The 16,682-nt window shown below is 36.4% G+C and overlaps 1 protein-coding gene across 12 annotated transcripts in view; it reads right to left on the reverse strand.

Annotated features, from left to right (window-relative positions):
* The window catches only part of SLMAP (sarcolemma associated protein), a 157,501-nt gene that overhangs the window by 31,207 nt on the left and 109,612 nt on the right, over window positions 1-16,682 (reverse strand). For 7 of the 12 annotated variants that reach the window (XM_068982101.1, XM_068982096.1, XM_068982094.1 and 4 more), the window contains one exon: window positions 15,089-15,151. The exons of the other annotated variants lie outside the window; for them this stretch is intronic. In XM_068982101.1, coding sequence (XP_068838202.1) covers window positions 15,089-15,151 — 63 coding nt within the window. The remainder of the gene's footprint in view (window positions 1-15,088; window positions 15,152-16,682) is intronic. 12 annotated transcript variants of the gene reach the window in all.

A 16,682-nucleotide genomic window follows, 5' to 3' on the forward strand; every position in this document is an offset into this window, starting at 1 on the left:
TTAGATAGAGAATACAAATCATACCAACAGCTTACTTTTCCCTATTGATAAAATTTAGCAGAGAGGTCTGTATGACATGTTTCAGTAAAATGAATCATTTTAGAAGAGCTAATTATTTAAATAAATTTAAAAAATTTTTTATGTGGCATTCATTCTCTGTATAGTGTGGTTTCTTTAGCATTTATTTAAAGTTGGATTTTCATATTCTACCTTTCCAGTTGGGAGGATAATATATCTAATTCTGTATATCCCATTATCTGATGATGTATGTCACTTGGTCTCCTTCAATTTACACTTTTGCAGTATTTGAAATAATTTCTCTATTCTTCTACCCTTCAACCCACTGCAAGTTGGTCTAGACCCATCACCCCACTGAACAGCTCTGAGGTCACTGATAATTTTCATTTCATATAGGCTCTGTGTGGCATGCGGCACTGTCTGCTCCTACCTCCTTGATAAAAAGAAAAGACAAAGTCATAAATTTAGATAATTTCAAAAGGCATTAATCTTATAAGATATATAATGTAAGATGTTTTATTCAGCCTCTGTTTTACCCCATTCCATTCCTGAAAAATCACTTCCCACAGACAACAACTTTTAACTTTTAGTCATTTCTTTTGGTATTTACATTCACATTTCTAAGTAATATATTGCTATTTCTTAACTTTTCCATTTTAGGCATTATTTACTGATAATCTCTTACAGACAAGTAAGCTCTCATATTCTAATATGCTCAATAAGAGTTACATTTTGTCCATCTGCGATCAGAATTTATGACTATTATTTGCATCTGAGTTATATACCATAATTACATTTTTCTTCTTACACAACATTTAGTGTTTCTATAACTTATAATGTCCTCTTTTGTTTTGCTAATTTTAAAAAATATATCTCAAACATAGCCCAAGCTCTTACAGAACCCTAAAACCCTAAATATCATCAAACATACCAGGCAATCTATCATATATTCCTGTTTCTCCCTTCCCCTAGTCCTTTCACCTTCCTGCTCCAGTCTGAGCTATATCCTGTGCAGAATTCCTTGCTCCCAGATTCCAAACATTGGTTTTAATTATTTATTTTTGGTCGCACTGGGTCTTTTGTTACTGTGTGCAGGCTTTCTCTAGTTGCAGAGAGTGGGGGCTACCCTCCAGTGGCGGTGCGTGGGCTTCTCATCGCAGTGGCTTCTCTTGTGGAACATGGGCTCTAGGCACACAGGCTTCAGGAGTTGCAGTGCTCGGGCTCAGCAGTTGTGGCACATGGCCTGAGCTGCTCCACAGCACGTGGAATCTTCTCAGACCAGGGATTGAACCCGTGTCCCCTGCACTGACAGGCAGATTCTTTTCCATTGTGCCACCAGGGAAATCCTCCTCTTCCTATTTTGTTCTCTTATTTTAGTGTACCATAGCCTCTGATAATTTCTGGATAAGAGATGGATAGAAGGTAAAAGCTTTGTAACTCTGCTCCTCTGAAAATGCTACTGTTCTATGCTCACATTTGACTGATGGTTTGACAGACACAAAACTTCACAGGAAAAATTATCATTCAGAATTTAAAAAAAAATCATTTCACTGTCTTCTAGCTTCAAATTGGAAGGTAAGTCTACTGCCAGTAAGACCCTTGGTCCTCAGTATGCGTGGTAGAGATTTCTTGTGCTCAGCAGTGCCTGGTTTGCCTAACCTTTCTGGGCATCTGAGAATACTGTACATTGCAAGTCCCTAACTGAAGAAGGTCCATGTGATTGGTTCTAGCCAAGGCGGAAGCATTTAAAAGAGAGCAGGACTTTTCTACACTTGTTCCTTTCCCACTCTAGAAACAAAGTGCTCAGATTAATCTCCATTCCTGAGTAACAATATGGAACAGAATGTTCTCCCTTACCATGAACATGTAGCGTAAATGAAAAGGAACTATTTGTGGGGTCCCTGGTGGCTCAGCGGGCTTCCTGGGTGGCTCAAATGGTAAAAAATCTGCCTGCACTGCAGAAGACTGGGTTCAACTCCTGGGTGGGGAAGACCCCTGGAGAAGAGAATGGCAACCCACTCCAGTATTCTTGCCTGGAGAACTCCATGGACAGAGAAGCCTGGTGGGCTATAATCCCTGGGGTTGCGAAGAGTTGGATACGACTGAACAACTAACACTTTTTACTTTCACTTTGGTGGCCTAGAGGTTAGGATTCTGGGCTGTCACTGCTGTGCCCTGGCTTCAATTCCTGGTTGGGGAACTAAGATCCCACAAGCCTGTGACACAGCAAAAAAAAAGTAAATGGTTGAATTAAATTGTTATGATTTCAGGGTTTGTTTATCACTACATTATTATTTAATTTATTATGATTAATAATACAGTATGAGATCCTTTGTTTCTCCCTGGAAATTTTCAGAATCTTTTCTTTATCCCTGGTGTTCTTAAATTTCATGTACCTCAGTATATGGTCTTTTCCAAAAAAAAAAACTGGGATTAAATTCACATAGTGTATTAATTTTAAAGTGAACAATAAAGTGGCATTTAGTATATTCACTATAATATGGAGCCACCAGCTTCATCTCTTTCCAAAATACTTTTATCACTCAAAAGAAAACTGCATACTCATTAAGAATTTTCTTTCCATCCTCTAAAATCTCCAACCTCAAAATCTCGAACTCTACTGTCTGTTTTATGTTTCTAAAGTAAGCTTCTACTCTCATTCTCTCTGTTCTTGTGTTTTATGTCTTTTATCTTTTACTGTGAATGGACCCATTCATCATAACTTTATCAAAAGTTTACTGCCTCCTTTTAAAAACTCTTTTCATTTGGCTTCTAGGATACGACTCACTCCTACTTCTTGTATGTGCTTGCTCATTCCTTTTTTCTCAGGCTTTCATTGACTTTTTTCTTCTGATTATGATCTAAATATGTATGAACAAGTCAAAAAGCAAAAAAAGAATTTCATTAAAAAATGCGCAGAATATTTGAACAGAGATTTTTTCCAAAGATATACAGATGGCCTATAGGTACATGGGGTCTTCCCTCATACCTCATTTGGTAAAGAATCTGCCTGGAATGCAAGAGACCCAGGTTCAATTCCTGGGTTAGGAAGATCCGTGGAGAAGGAAATGGCAACCCACTCCAATACTCTTGCCTGGAGAATCCCATGGACAGAGGAGCCTGGCCAGCTACAGTCCATGGGGTCACAAGAGCTGGACACAACTTAGCAAAAGGCAATGCAATAGGCGGCACACAGAAAGATGTTCAATATCACTAATCATCAGGGAAATGCAAACCAAACCCATACGATAATATCATTTCACATCTGTTAAAATGGCTATCAGCAAAAAGACAAGAAAAAATAAGAATGTGGAAAAAAGGGAACCCTTGCACATTGTTGGTGGAAATGTACACTGATGTAGCCACTATGAAAAACAGTATGGAAATTCTTCAAAATATTCAAAATAGAACTACTATATGATCTAGCAATTCCACCTCTAGGTATTTACTTGAAGAAAACAAAAACACTAACTGGAAGAACAATAATGCACACCCTCATTCACTGTAGCATTGTTTGCAACAGTCAAGATAAGGCACCAGCAGATGAATGGACACGTATATATATAATGGAGTATCATTCAGCCATAAAAGAGAATGAAGTCTTGCCATTTGTGACAACACGGATGGACCTTAAGAGCACAGTGCTAAGTGCTAATATCAAGTGCTAAGTGCACACTAAGTGCTAACACAGTGCCAAGAAAAGTCACACAGGGAAAGACAAATACCATATGATCTCTCTCATATGTAGAATTTAAAACAAACAAACATACAAGCTCATAGATACAGAGAACAGACTGGTGGTTGCCAGAGGTGGGGAGTGGGAGGTGGGAGAAGTGAATGAAGGAAACAGAGGGGTAAAAAGGGGGTAGGCAAACTGTAGACTTCAAAAGTCATGTGTGAAAAAACTAATAGGTATGATCTCATATAAGTTAAATTTTTCTACATGATCAAACTCACCAAAAACAAAACTAAAGAGGAAGTGCAAACACGGGAAAATATTTGAAAAACAAATAACGGATATAGGTTACTAATCACTTCATTCATTCATTGAACCGTTAACTAGGGGGTGCCTATTATGTGCCAGGCACTGTCCCAGGTGTTGGAAACATTAGAATGAACAAATGACAAAATCCCTGCCCTCCTGGTTCTTATTCTAATGGTGCTCGGAGGGCAGGCAATAAAGAGATAAACAACAGTATGTCAGAAGGTAGTCAGAGCAAAAAACAAAGCAAGGAATGAGGAAAGGGCCTGTGAAGAAGGCAAACAAAGATATGACACCTTCCAAAAACTAATAACAGAAAGTCAAATAACACAGGGGAAAGAAGGGCAAAGAACAGGAACACAGAACTCATAAGCCAAGAAATGGAAATGTCTAGTAAACCTGAGAAATCCATGGTCTACCCACTAACATGATACCAGGGCATTATTTGCCCATCAGGCTGGCAATATACTGAATTTCAGTACTGACTGAGAGGGGGTGGGTAAATGAGTAGCTTCCTGTCCTTTCAGGGAAGTGTAAATCAGTACGAATATTTTGTTTAGAGGGCAATTTGGCAGGAACTATCCCAATGCTGAAAGTGTAGGCCCTTTGACGCCACAACCTCTCTTCTACACATCACACTGGAAAGAGAAAGGCTGGTATAAAGATTTCCAATGCAGCATTGTCTGCACTGGGGTAAAGCAGAGTACAAATTTTTATACTTCTATCAAGCAAGAAAGAAGAAATTAGTCTCTGAGATCTCAAAAAAAATTTTAATAGCATTAACTACCTGCCACACTTGAATCCCATCACTTCATGGGAAATAGATGGGGAAACAGTGGAAACAGTGTCAGACTTCATTTTGGGGGGCTCCAAAATCACTACAGATGGTGACTGCAGCCATGAAGTTAAAAGACGCTGACTTCTTGGAAGGAAAGTTATGACCAACCTACATAGCATATTCAAAAGCAGAGACAACTTTGCCAACAAAGGTCTGTCTAGTCAAGGCTATGGTTTTTCCAGTGGTCATGTATGGATGTGAGAGTTGGACTGTGAAGAAAGCTGAGTGCTGAAGAATTAATGCTTTTGAACTGTGGTGTTGGAGAAGACTCTTGAGAGTCCCTTGGACTGCAAGGAGATCCAACCAGTCCATTCTAAAGGAGATCAGTCCCGGGTGTTCTTTGGAAGGAATGATGCTAAAGCTGAAACTCCAATATTTTGGCCACCTCATGTGAAGAGTTGACTCATTGGAAAAGACTCTGATGGTGGGAGGGATTGGGGGCAGGAGGAGAAGGGGACGACAGAGGATGAGATGCCTGGATGGCATCACCGACTCGATGGACAAGAGTTTGGGTGAACTCCGGGAGTTGGTGATGGACAGGGAGGCCTGACATGCTGCAATTCAAGGGCTGCAAAGAGCTGGACATGACTGAGCAACTGAACTGAACTGACACTTGAATAATTTCTACATAATGATGCCTAGTCTCATTCTCGCTCTCTTACATTTCAAAACCCTGATGCCTAACTACTTCTCAAACATCTTCACCCAGAAATCTCACAGGAGCTTATCTCATCCCATAAAACTGAATTTGTCTTCTCTTCCTTTCTTTGGGATGAATCTGGTATCTCTCCTCTCCCATTCCATAGCTCTTCATTAGTGTCTCTATTAAGCATCTTTACCACCATATGATAAACTCTTTGAAGAATATACTCATTACTTCAAATACTATACATCAGAAAGTGCCAGGTACTTTTCGTGGATTACCAAGATAAATCGTTCAGGTCTAGTGAAAGCAGCAAGGTATCTTATTATTAATAATAATTATTATTAATAAATAATTTAATATTATTTTAAATTTAATATTAAATTATTTAAATATTTAATAATAATTTAATAAATTAATGAATTTATTATTAATAAATTTCTCAACACAACTGTGTCACATAATACAGGTTCTACAAATGCTTGTTATATGAATATAGCAAATAATGAAACAGAATAAACAAAGGTTCTAAAAGCCACGTCTATCTTTCTCTAGGATGTTGAAGACTGAAGTACCACCTTCTTCAAAAAATTATAAACACACATTCAGTTCAGTTCAGTCGCTCAGTCGTGTCCAACTCTTTGCGACCCCATGAATCACAGCACACCAGGCCTCCCTGTCCATCACCAACTCCTGAAGTTCACTCAGACTCAAGTCCATTGAGTCAGTGATGCCATCCAGCCATCTCATCCTAGGTCGTCCCCTTCTCCTCTTGCCCCCAATCCCTCCAAGCATCAGAATCTTTTCCAATGAGTCAGCTCTTCGCACGAGGTGGCCAAAGTACTGGAGTTTCAGCTTCAGCATCATTCCTTCCAAAGAACACCCAGGACTGATCTCCTTTAGGATGGACTGGTTGGATCTCCTTGCAGTCCAAGGGACTCTCAAGAGTCTTCTCCAATACCACAGTTCAAAAGCATCAGTTATTTGGTGCTCAGCCTTCTTCACAGTGCTCAAAACTCTATCATCCTTAAAACAAAATCTTAAATCCCTACCATGATCTACAAGGTCTGTAAGCCAACTACGGCCCTACAGGGCCAAATTCAGCTTGTTGCCTGCTTGGTAAATCAAGTTTTATAGGAACACGGTCAGGTTCCTTCATTTACATATTGTCCATGGCTGGTTTCCACCACAGTGGCAGAGTTGGTACTTATAAAAGAGACCCTTTAATATGCAAAGCCTAAAACACTTACTCTCTGTCCTTTTATTTCTTAAAGGCAGTTTTATTGTTTTAATACTCCTTTAGACTTGCCTTGGGTTTTCATGTGGTTTTTCTTCATCTCACACACTTTCCCCAGACACATGTACAACTCACTCAGCTTAATCCCAAATCTGTTCAAATTCCACATGCTGCCCTGATAGGTACAAGAGTTCCAGAAAAACATCTACTTCTGCTTTATTGACTATGCTAAAGTCTCTGAGTGTGTGAATCACAACAAATTGTGGAAAATTCTTAAAGAGATGGGAATACCAGACCACCTCACCTGACTCCTGAGAAATCAGTATGTAGGTCAAGAAGCAACAGTTAGAACTGGACACGGAACAACAGACTGGTTCCAAATCGGGAAAGGAGTACGTCTACAAGGCTGTATATTGTCACCCTGCTTATTTAACTTATATGCAGAGTACATCATGAGAAACGCTGGGCTGGATGAAGCACAAGCTGGAATCAAGATTGCGGGGAGAAATATCAATAACTCAGATATGCAGATGATACCACCCTTACAGCAGAAAGTGAAGAACTAAAGAGCCTCTTGATCAAAGTGAAAGAGGAGAGTGAAAAAGTTGGCTTAAAACTCAACATTCAGAAAACTATGATCATGACATCCAGTCCCATTACTTCATGGCAAATAGATGAGGAAACAATGGAAACAGTAACAGATTATATTTTGGGGGGATCCAAAATTACTGCAGATGGTGATTGCAGCCATGAAATTAAAAGATGGTTGCTCTTTAGAAGAAAAGCTATGACCGACCTAGACAGCATATTAAAAAGCAGAGACATTACTTTGCCAACAAAGGTCCGTCTAGCCAAAGCTATGGTTTTTCCAATAGTCATGAATGGATGTAAGAGTTGGACTGTGAAGAAAGCTGAGCGCCAAAGAATGATGCTCTTGAACTGTGGTGTTGGAGAAGACTCTTGAGAGTCCCTTGGACTGCAAGGAGATCCAACCAGCCCATCCTAAAGGAAATCAGTACTGAATATTCATTGGAAGGGCTGATGCTGAAGTGCCAATACTTAGACCACGTGACGTGAAGAATTGACTCATTTGAAAGGATCCTGATGCTGGGAAAGATTGAAGGTGGGAGGAGAAGGCGATGACAGAGGATGAGATGGTTGGATGGCATCACCAACTCAATGGACATAAGTTTGAGTAAGCTCTGGGACTAAAGTGATGGACAGGGAAGCCTGGCATGCTACAGTCCATGGGGGTCACAAAGAATCGGACACAACTGAGTGACTGAACTGAACTGAACTGCCCTGATAGCTTAGTTGGTAAACAATCTGTCTGCAATGCAGGAGACCCTCGTTTGATTCCTGGGTCAGAAAGATCTCCTGAAGAGGGGACAGGCTACCCACTCCAGTATTCTTTGGCTTCCCTTGTAGCTCAGCTGTTAAAGAATCCGCCCGCAATGCAGAAGACCTGGGTTCAATTCTTGGGTTGGGAAGATCCCCTGGAGAAGGGAAAGGCTATCCACTCCAGTATTCTGGCCTGGAGAATTCCATGGACTGTATAGTCTGTGGGGTTGCAAAGAGTTGGACACAACTGAGTGACTTTCACTGCCTTATAATCTTCCATTTTTTTCAATGGGCTTATCACTACTTGACATATTATTAGTCTATTAATTTTTTCTCAAGAGAATGTAAATTCCATCAAGGCAAAGCTAGCTGTGTCTTGTTCATTTCTATACACCACAAAGCTAAAATAATGCCAGGTAAACACATAGTAAGAGGCTTAATAATACTTGCTGGATGAATAAATTAGGTGTTTATTTTTAAAGAGATCAAGCTTGGAAAAATTATTTGAATACTTTCCTCATTCTAAAAAACTAAGGATTAAATACATTAAAAAAGTTTTGAACAGTATCAATATTAAGTGCTAAATAATAATTACCTCTGCTATTATCACTACTGAAATTATTTAAGATTATATGATCAAATCCAGTGAATCATTAGTACCCTGCAATTAAAATATTAAGGAAAAGATTATTGTTTTCAAAAAGGTTTCTGACTACTAGTTTTCAAACTTGGAGTGGAGACCTCAACTCTTTAGGATTATTAGAAGTCAGAGACTCCTCAGAGGCAAAACAGAACTTCCTTGTAATGATAACTGCAGGTCTTGAAAGAACTACTTCCCTTGGCACAACTGAAAGATAAAGAAGATCTTTTTTAAAAATAAACTCCCTCTTTTTGAGTGTTACTTTAGAGAGGTAATTATTCATTTTTCCCCTATTTTAAACCATATTTAGTATAAAACACAGCATCCAGGAAGGTGCATAAAACACAATAGACAGGCTAATAAAGTCTTTTCTTTTAAAGAGAAAACATCTGTATGACTACAGCCCAAATTAAGAAACAGAACCTAATCCCCACCCCCAAAGCCTTCCACATTTGCTTTTCCAATCCCATAAAGGTAAGCACCATCCCAACTTTTATGGTACCTAATTTCTCACATTTCTTTAGAGTCATACTACTCAAATATGTGTGACTAAATAATATAATTTTAGTGCTTTTGAACTTTGTTCATCCTGTATTCCTCAGCGTTTTTTTTTTTTTTTTTACCTATTTGAATACTGAAAATCTTTAGGGTTTTTCCCCAGTTCTTAACTACTGAGAATAATGCTGCTGTGAACATTCTTGCATCTCTACCTGATCCATATACATATGCCTTTCTGCAGAGAACCTACCAAGGAGTAGAACTGACGGTTTTAATAAGTTTGACAACATTTGAGAACCAGCATCAAAGCACTTTGTATAGTCAGAAAACATGATAGAATTGTAAAAAACCATTGAATATTGTCAAAGACGGAATAGAACAGAACCAAATTTATTTCTTGGCTGATAAAAAATATATGACATAGTATCTCTATTACTATGTGGCACAGAATGAAAATGAGAAACAATGCAAACAAAACAAGCTTAACAGGAGCACAGCTGTGCCTTGTTCTTCAAGAACCAATTTCCTCACATGACAGCTACAACCAACTGAAAGCAGAAGATAAACTCAAAGAGCACTGACAATCAGATATGGGTGTCAGTTCCCTAGGGACCTTAAACAGAAAAGTAGAAGAATAAATGCCAACTTGGAGAATATTTCTAAATCTCAAAGTTAGGTTTCATTATAAAAAAATAATGTTATGACTAGGGCATCAAAATAATGTGCTTGGACCAAATCTTTTAAATGGTATGTATACTGGTAATTTAAAAGTTAGACCACTGCTAGATTGTCAGAAACCTATTACGTTAACAGGAACAATAAAGCTACATCAATTAGCTTTCCCTACCTTGAAAATGGGAATAAAAAGAAGCTTTCAACATGAAAGCTCCCACTGACAATGATCCTCCAAACCCTGCCTCATGCTTCCTAGAAAGTTTTCTACCTTCTAGGTAACATGTATTTCTGCATATCAGGCATTACTTAAGAGCACTTAGTAAATATGGTCTCATTTCTCATAATCCTATGAAATAGGCACTACCATCCCATTTTATAAAAGAGGAAACTGAGGTTTGAAAAGATCATACCACCCAGTCATACTGCCAATGAGGGATCAAATCAGAATTCACATAAATGTTCCTTTGATCCAAGTCTAAACATCACAAATAAAAATAAGCTAAAGTTACCTAGAAGGTCATTAAAGGGAAATACAGCTTAGGAACTGAGATTAGAATTAACATCAAGATATAACCAGGGACTTCTCTGGTGGTCCAATGGTTAAGAAACCACCTTGCAATACATGGGACTCGTGTTTGATCCCTGGTTGGGGAATTAAGATCCCACATGGAGCAACTAAAACCCACATGCTCCAGAGACCACATGGAACAACTACTGAGCTTGCCCGCCACAACTAAGACCCAAGGCAGCCAAATAAATAAGTATTATTTTAAAAGACAGAAAGTAAAAATTAACAAATAGCATTCAACATCAAGCTGACAATTTATTTCCCTTCAGAGAATAGCAGCTCACATAGTAGAAAGAAAGCTTTATTATTACTGCAGACTGATTCTGAGAGGTTGCAAATTTTAATAATACAGACTTTCACAAGGTTATTACCTTCTGCAGCAAAATAAAATTACTATTGTAGAAGATAGTCTGCCTTTCTATAAAAACAGTTCCAAAAGCTATCTGTCTTAAAACCTAAGAATAAAGAAAAAAAGAGGAAACAAGATTGGAATTCAAGGATAGACTTAAAATTAAATGAACCAATTTCAAGAATACAGAAACAGATTTTTTTTTTAAAGGAACAGTCTATGTATCAAAATGTTACTGGCATGAATTTAAGACTATCTTCTGTGCAGTTATATTGAGAGAAAATCTGGCAGAAATATTGGAAAGCTAGCTGACTGGGGAAATGGTTGGTACAAGTAAACAACAAATAAAAACCTTCCAATATATCTTAAGTTGAACAACTACTCTGAGAACAAAGAAATAAAAAATGAGCTACTTTAAACTCAAGACTTTCCTATAATGGGAACATTAACTAATAAGAGCAGGGAACCACACCAAGCGTTTTCTATTCTTTGTCATAAATAGACTGCTTTGGCTTAGAGAAACAACAGTTTAAAAGATGAAATTTTAAAACTGTTTCAATTAAAATATGCAATCAGAATAAGCCTGAAATTGTTCAGAGAGGCTGATATCATAGAGTGATGAAAAGTAAACAATCACATGAGCATCAGAGATTCAAAGCATTACTCCAAATAAGGCAATTTCTTAGACAAAGCAAAGTCCTAAGAGAAAGGAGGATGGAAGGAGAAAATCATACACAGATTGTGACTGCAATGTCAAAATGGGATGGGAGGCAAGGAGGGAAAAAAAAAACTTTTAAAATTAGGAAATAAACAAGTAGAAATAAACTATGAAATATTAAGAGAATAAGACTTTTGCCTAATAATAGTAAAAAGTATTGGGACTTCCCTTTCAGTATAGTGGTAAGACCACGCTTCCAATGTAGGGGTCGCAGGTTTGATCCCTGGTTGAGGAACTAAGACCTCACATGCCAAGAGGCATGGCGAAAAAATAAATTAAAAAAAAAGAAAGAAAAAAGAAAAACAACTAAGTCATATAGAAAGTATTCTGTAAGAATACAAAGACATGAGGCTTATGTCATGGGACTTCTAACTCCATCAAAACGGACATGTCTTTGTGGGGAAGGGACAATTTGTCTCCATAAAGCAGATCTCAGCAAAGTTTCTCTGGCATCCAGCTGCTGTGACAAAGAGTAGCAAGAGAAATTAAAGAGGCGGGCAGCAGTCCAGAAAAGGCTGTTTTTCACTTCATGCCCACCAACTGGTGGCGGGTCTCTACATCCTTAGCTTACCTTTCACCTTTCATCCTTTCACTAAGCACACAAGTTAATCAAGCAGCAGAATTCACAGGATGTGTATTACAGAGTGAGAAAGAACACAATTTTTAACCCAGAAAGCATGTTTGGCAAGCACACAAAGGTCTCAATGTATTCATACAAGTTTATACAGTAAACCTTGAGTGACTAAAATTTGCAGGGAACATGGAATGTGGAGTTCTGCTTAAACCAAACTTCATGCCTGAATCTCTGAAGAAGAGACTTTGCTAGAACTTTAATAGCAAGTTTTACTAACGTTACTTATTCTAGATTTTGTATGATATATTTTTATACTGAAATTTTACTTCACAGTTCTGTAATTATGCAAAAGGTTATATTTAAATCTGTTCAAAATCTGATCTCTGTGCTGGAGATTAAAAGCTTTTCTCTTACAAGAGAATTAAAAGGAGCAGTCTGTTTTTACCATAAAAGGAAAACAAATTGAAGTGTGTTTTGACTCTCTTAATTTCCTCAAAATCACCTTATAAACAGAGAGAATCAACAATCAAGTTGTTCTCTTATGGAGTCATACACATAAACTGAAAAAAACTTGTCAATATGTTTAAAATAGGCAAGATAACCCCTACAAAAGTAAACTATTTGCTTTCTAATTTTTAAAACATCAAGTGAATTTGCAGGATACAAGCACAGTAAATAATGAAAGCCAGGTTCTTAATATTCACTTTTTAAAAGCCTGGAAACAAGAATATAAAGTATTACTGCTCACAGAATAAATGCTTCTTGTTCAAGACTATAAATCAGTTCAAGATGCCTATTAAAGAAAATAATGGCAAAAAAGGTTATGTGTGCTTGTAAAAAAAAATCATACAAAATTGTTTCACAAGTTCACTTCAGTAAGATTTTTGCTGAATTTGCTTTGCTTCCCATAATACTTATTATGGCACAATAATTTCTACAATGGCATCTTGTCATCAAACAATAAAAATGTCAAAACATAATGGAAATGAGAACAAATCAAACCAGAGGTGACCCTTACTACGCCAGCTCCAGCTATCCAAATTTAAGGAGCCAAACAGATTTGGAAAATCTGAGGTACAACAGGCATCCTCATTAATCAAATTCTTGCTGCTTGCCATGGAAGCTCAGAAATCAAATGGATTCAGATAACAAGCTATACCCCTAACTAGCTGAACTCACAACCCACACTTCTTATACTTAAGAACTCAGTGGATTCAAATGTCTAGGAATGCTTGTATTTTATTTTTCCTGTTCTTTGGTTCATTCTTTGTCCACAAAAACAGGATTTTATATTTTCATTTTCCCCTCTATGTACCTACCACATTCAGCATTTTCCCATGCCATTACTTACTCCTCGTAAACATAACCTTATTGGCTGATATCCCCACGGAAGGGATAGCTGCAATCCAGAATTTATATAACTTCTGTTTAATCTCTGAATGTTTATCTCCGTAACTATGACTCAATAAAAAATATCCAAACACTTTTTCTTTATTTAAAAAGAATACTGCTCTGTGTTAAAATTAAAGCTACACATTTTACACATTTTATAATAATACTTTAAATTATTTTTGCCAACTGTAGCTTAGTAAACATTATTTTGATAATTCTCTGCTCTTATTTCTTTAGGTTCAAATATGAATCCCAAAAGTTGAAAATAAAAATATTTTTAAATGGTCACATGTAACAAAATTAAGTATAAAATCTTTCTAAAGATTTATATTTTAGATCATATATTCTACTTTTAGTTGGTTTCAGTGGATACCAATTATTTTGCCCAAATCCTTGTGTCAACTGCCTATAAAAGTGAGATTTAGTAATCAGAAGGTAACAAAAAGATGCACTAATCTTCGCTTTATGAAAAAACTGTTAAAGAACAAAGAAATATACCACGTTTATTAAAAACCTGGCTCAAAGTAGTATTAAGCTTACATTCAATATTATAATCTCTAAAATGGACAAACACAGTTCTTCTAAAACAATTCAATGAAATTTCAGGTTTCCTTAAAGCAACTCTAAGGAGTGTAATATTTGATCTGTTGAATTTGTGCCTGCTATGATTACCAGGTGTGACTCTTACAATCCATGAATGCTCTTCAGATTGGCTATGTGGGAACAGAGGGTGGGAGAGTAACCATACATGCATGCACACCCATCAGCTGAATTCAGAAACATTTGGAAAACCACTCCTTTCAAAGAGAGAGAGCAAACAGAAAGAAAAAAAAAAGAGTCTGACAAAGTGTATGTCTGATAGGGAAAAGTATAAATTTCATTAATAAATTTTTACTACACATAGTGACCTTTAATTGTTACTAAGAAACTAAGAGAATAAGACAACTTTGAGATTGTTACAGATTTAAGCAGTCACATGATTTTCAAGTAAGAGGGATTTCACAATTGTTTTATTCAGAATTCAGCAGAGGTATAGATCATCTCAAAAGCCAACCAGTCTTTTAAAATTAGCCTTGTACAACTTCTCCAGGGTAGGCAGTAGGTGTCACACTGAAGGACAATCTATTATTACTTCTCTTAGAAAGCTCTTGCTATCCTAATGCCCAAACGAAAGCACTATTTTTGTGACATCATTTAATCGTTTAAGAAATTTGTCTAAGAACTCAAAATCCGAAACTGTGATAGAAGTAGAACTTCAGTAAAACAGGTGAACGTTATTATTGTCTCTTAAGTAGCCAGACATTTAGTTTCTTGACATTCTGTTTCATTTGCTACTCAATAATAATTTTTAATTAAAAAGCTTGAAACTTCATCTTTTTTTGTGTGTGTGTGAGGAACATGAAATGCTCACCTCCATCTGTGAAAGCAAATGTAAGAGAAACACTTTTCTCACAAGAGGGAAACAGAAACAGTATGTAAAGAATCATTGCTGTCTGAAGACAGCCTTTGTGCACTTCTACCATAACAAACACATGGACATCTTCATTTTTCCTCTCACTTTTCAGTTTAGACCCTGACTTAATTAAAATCAATGTGAAAAATACTCTGTACTCACTTTGGCATTCTATGAACTGATGAATAAAAGTGCAGTCCCCGCCACTCTTTGAAAGCAAGTGCTCTAATAAAGAAAGAAACACCTTTAAGGATATAGTCTTTGTTGCTGTTTTTGAAAACCAACAGCAAAGGTAGGAAAATCAAAACGTTTGTACTAACATGGGTAATTGAATAAGGTTAATCAAGGTTTACTATATCTAATAGCAGACATATTTTAGAGTAAAATGAGTGAAAACTATAATTATGTAATCTTAATTTGTACCCCAAACGGTTAGCTTTTAAAGGTGCAGTTTCTATCCAAATAGCTCAGGAACACCATTGTCATATATTGTTTTAAAAAGCTTCTCCCACTTTTAAAATGCATCTTTTTTCCATGTGAGCTTAATAAATACCATTAATTTAAAATTTTTATATTTCTTATTGAATTGGTTTTCAGATGACTGTTTCCTAACAGTCCCTATTCAGTTATTCATCTTAGTTAAGAGGCAGAAAAGTAAATATTTTAAGAATACCATAAAATAATGCCTTAAAATTGTAAAGAAAGTGATACAATATTTTAATTTTTACACTTTCGTTTCACAAGTAGTCTTTCCTCCAGTCACTTAATTTATACTTCATATACTATCAAATCACTACATTGTTTACCTCTGCCTAAATAATTAAAAACAATGCCTGTACATTTTAAAATAAAGATCCTGGTAAATTATTTTGCTTAAACACATTTTTCTTCCAAATATGTAAAGAGAATCAAAACCAAACATAGTCTATTAAAAGTTTCAGCCCTTTTCCTACAGTAAATTTTTAATTACTTTGATTCAAAGAGCTGACTTCTGAATCTGGATAACATCCTTCAAGTACATGTGTATATCTTTCACAACTACCAAACAGACACTGGAAGTTCAAGAGTTAACAATACATTCCAACATGATGACTATCTTGAAGGTGTAAAAGCACAAAAATCTGTCAAAAACAACGAGTCAGACTGATAGTAAAAGCTTCTTTTCTCTTCTCCACCTGGCCTCACCTCATCATCTCAACTTTGCTTCAAAGGCATCTCCTACTCTGATCACTGGATAACCTTTTTTGACATCTATACTGACAGCTTTCTTATTTATCATCATTCATCATTAAATCTCTCATTATCTTTTATCTAGCTACATGGTATGCAAATGTATATTTTTCTATTTGTTGTTCAGTCACCAAGTCAGACCAGCTCTATTATATACATATATTTATTTATATATATACATACACACAGTTATATATAGTTTATATAATTGTATAGCTGCATACAGTTGAATTATTAATATAGAGAGATACAATATAGCCTCAAGAAGAAAAAATAAGCCTAACTGCAACAGAAATTAAAAATTAAAAAAAAATCTAAAGTGAAATTTAAAAAGTACTTCCTATGTAAGCTATGACAACATTTTCAAAATTCAAACTCTACAATATCACTGTTAAATATGAAAACTCAGTAAAACTAAATTTTAGCCTAACTAAAGGACTGTATAAAATATATCTGAAACCAAGTTTCAAACTAGCATCACAAGACTTCAGATGAAATTTATTAATGCAGGACAATCCACCATCAC

This window comes from Capricornis sumatraensis, chromosome 10 (genome assembly GCF_032405125.1).
Source record: "Capricornis sumatraensis isolate serow.1 chromosome 10, serow.2, whole genome shotgun sequence".
Taxonomy (NCBI): Eukaryota; Metazoa; Chordata; class Mammalia; order Artiodactyla; family Bovidae; genus Capricornis; species Capricornis sumatraensis.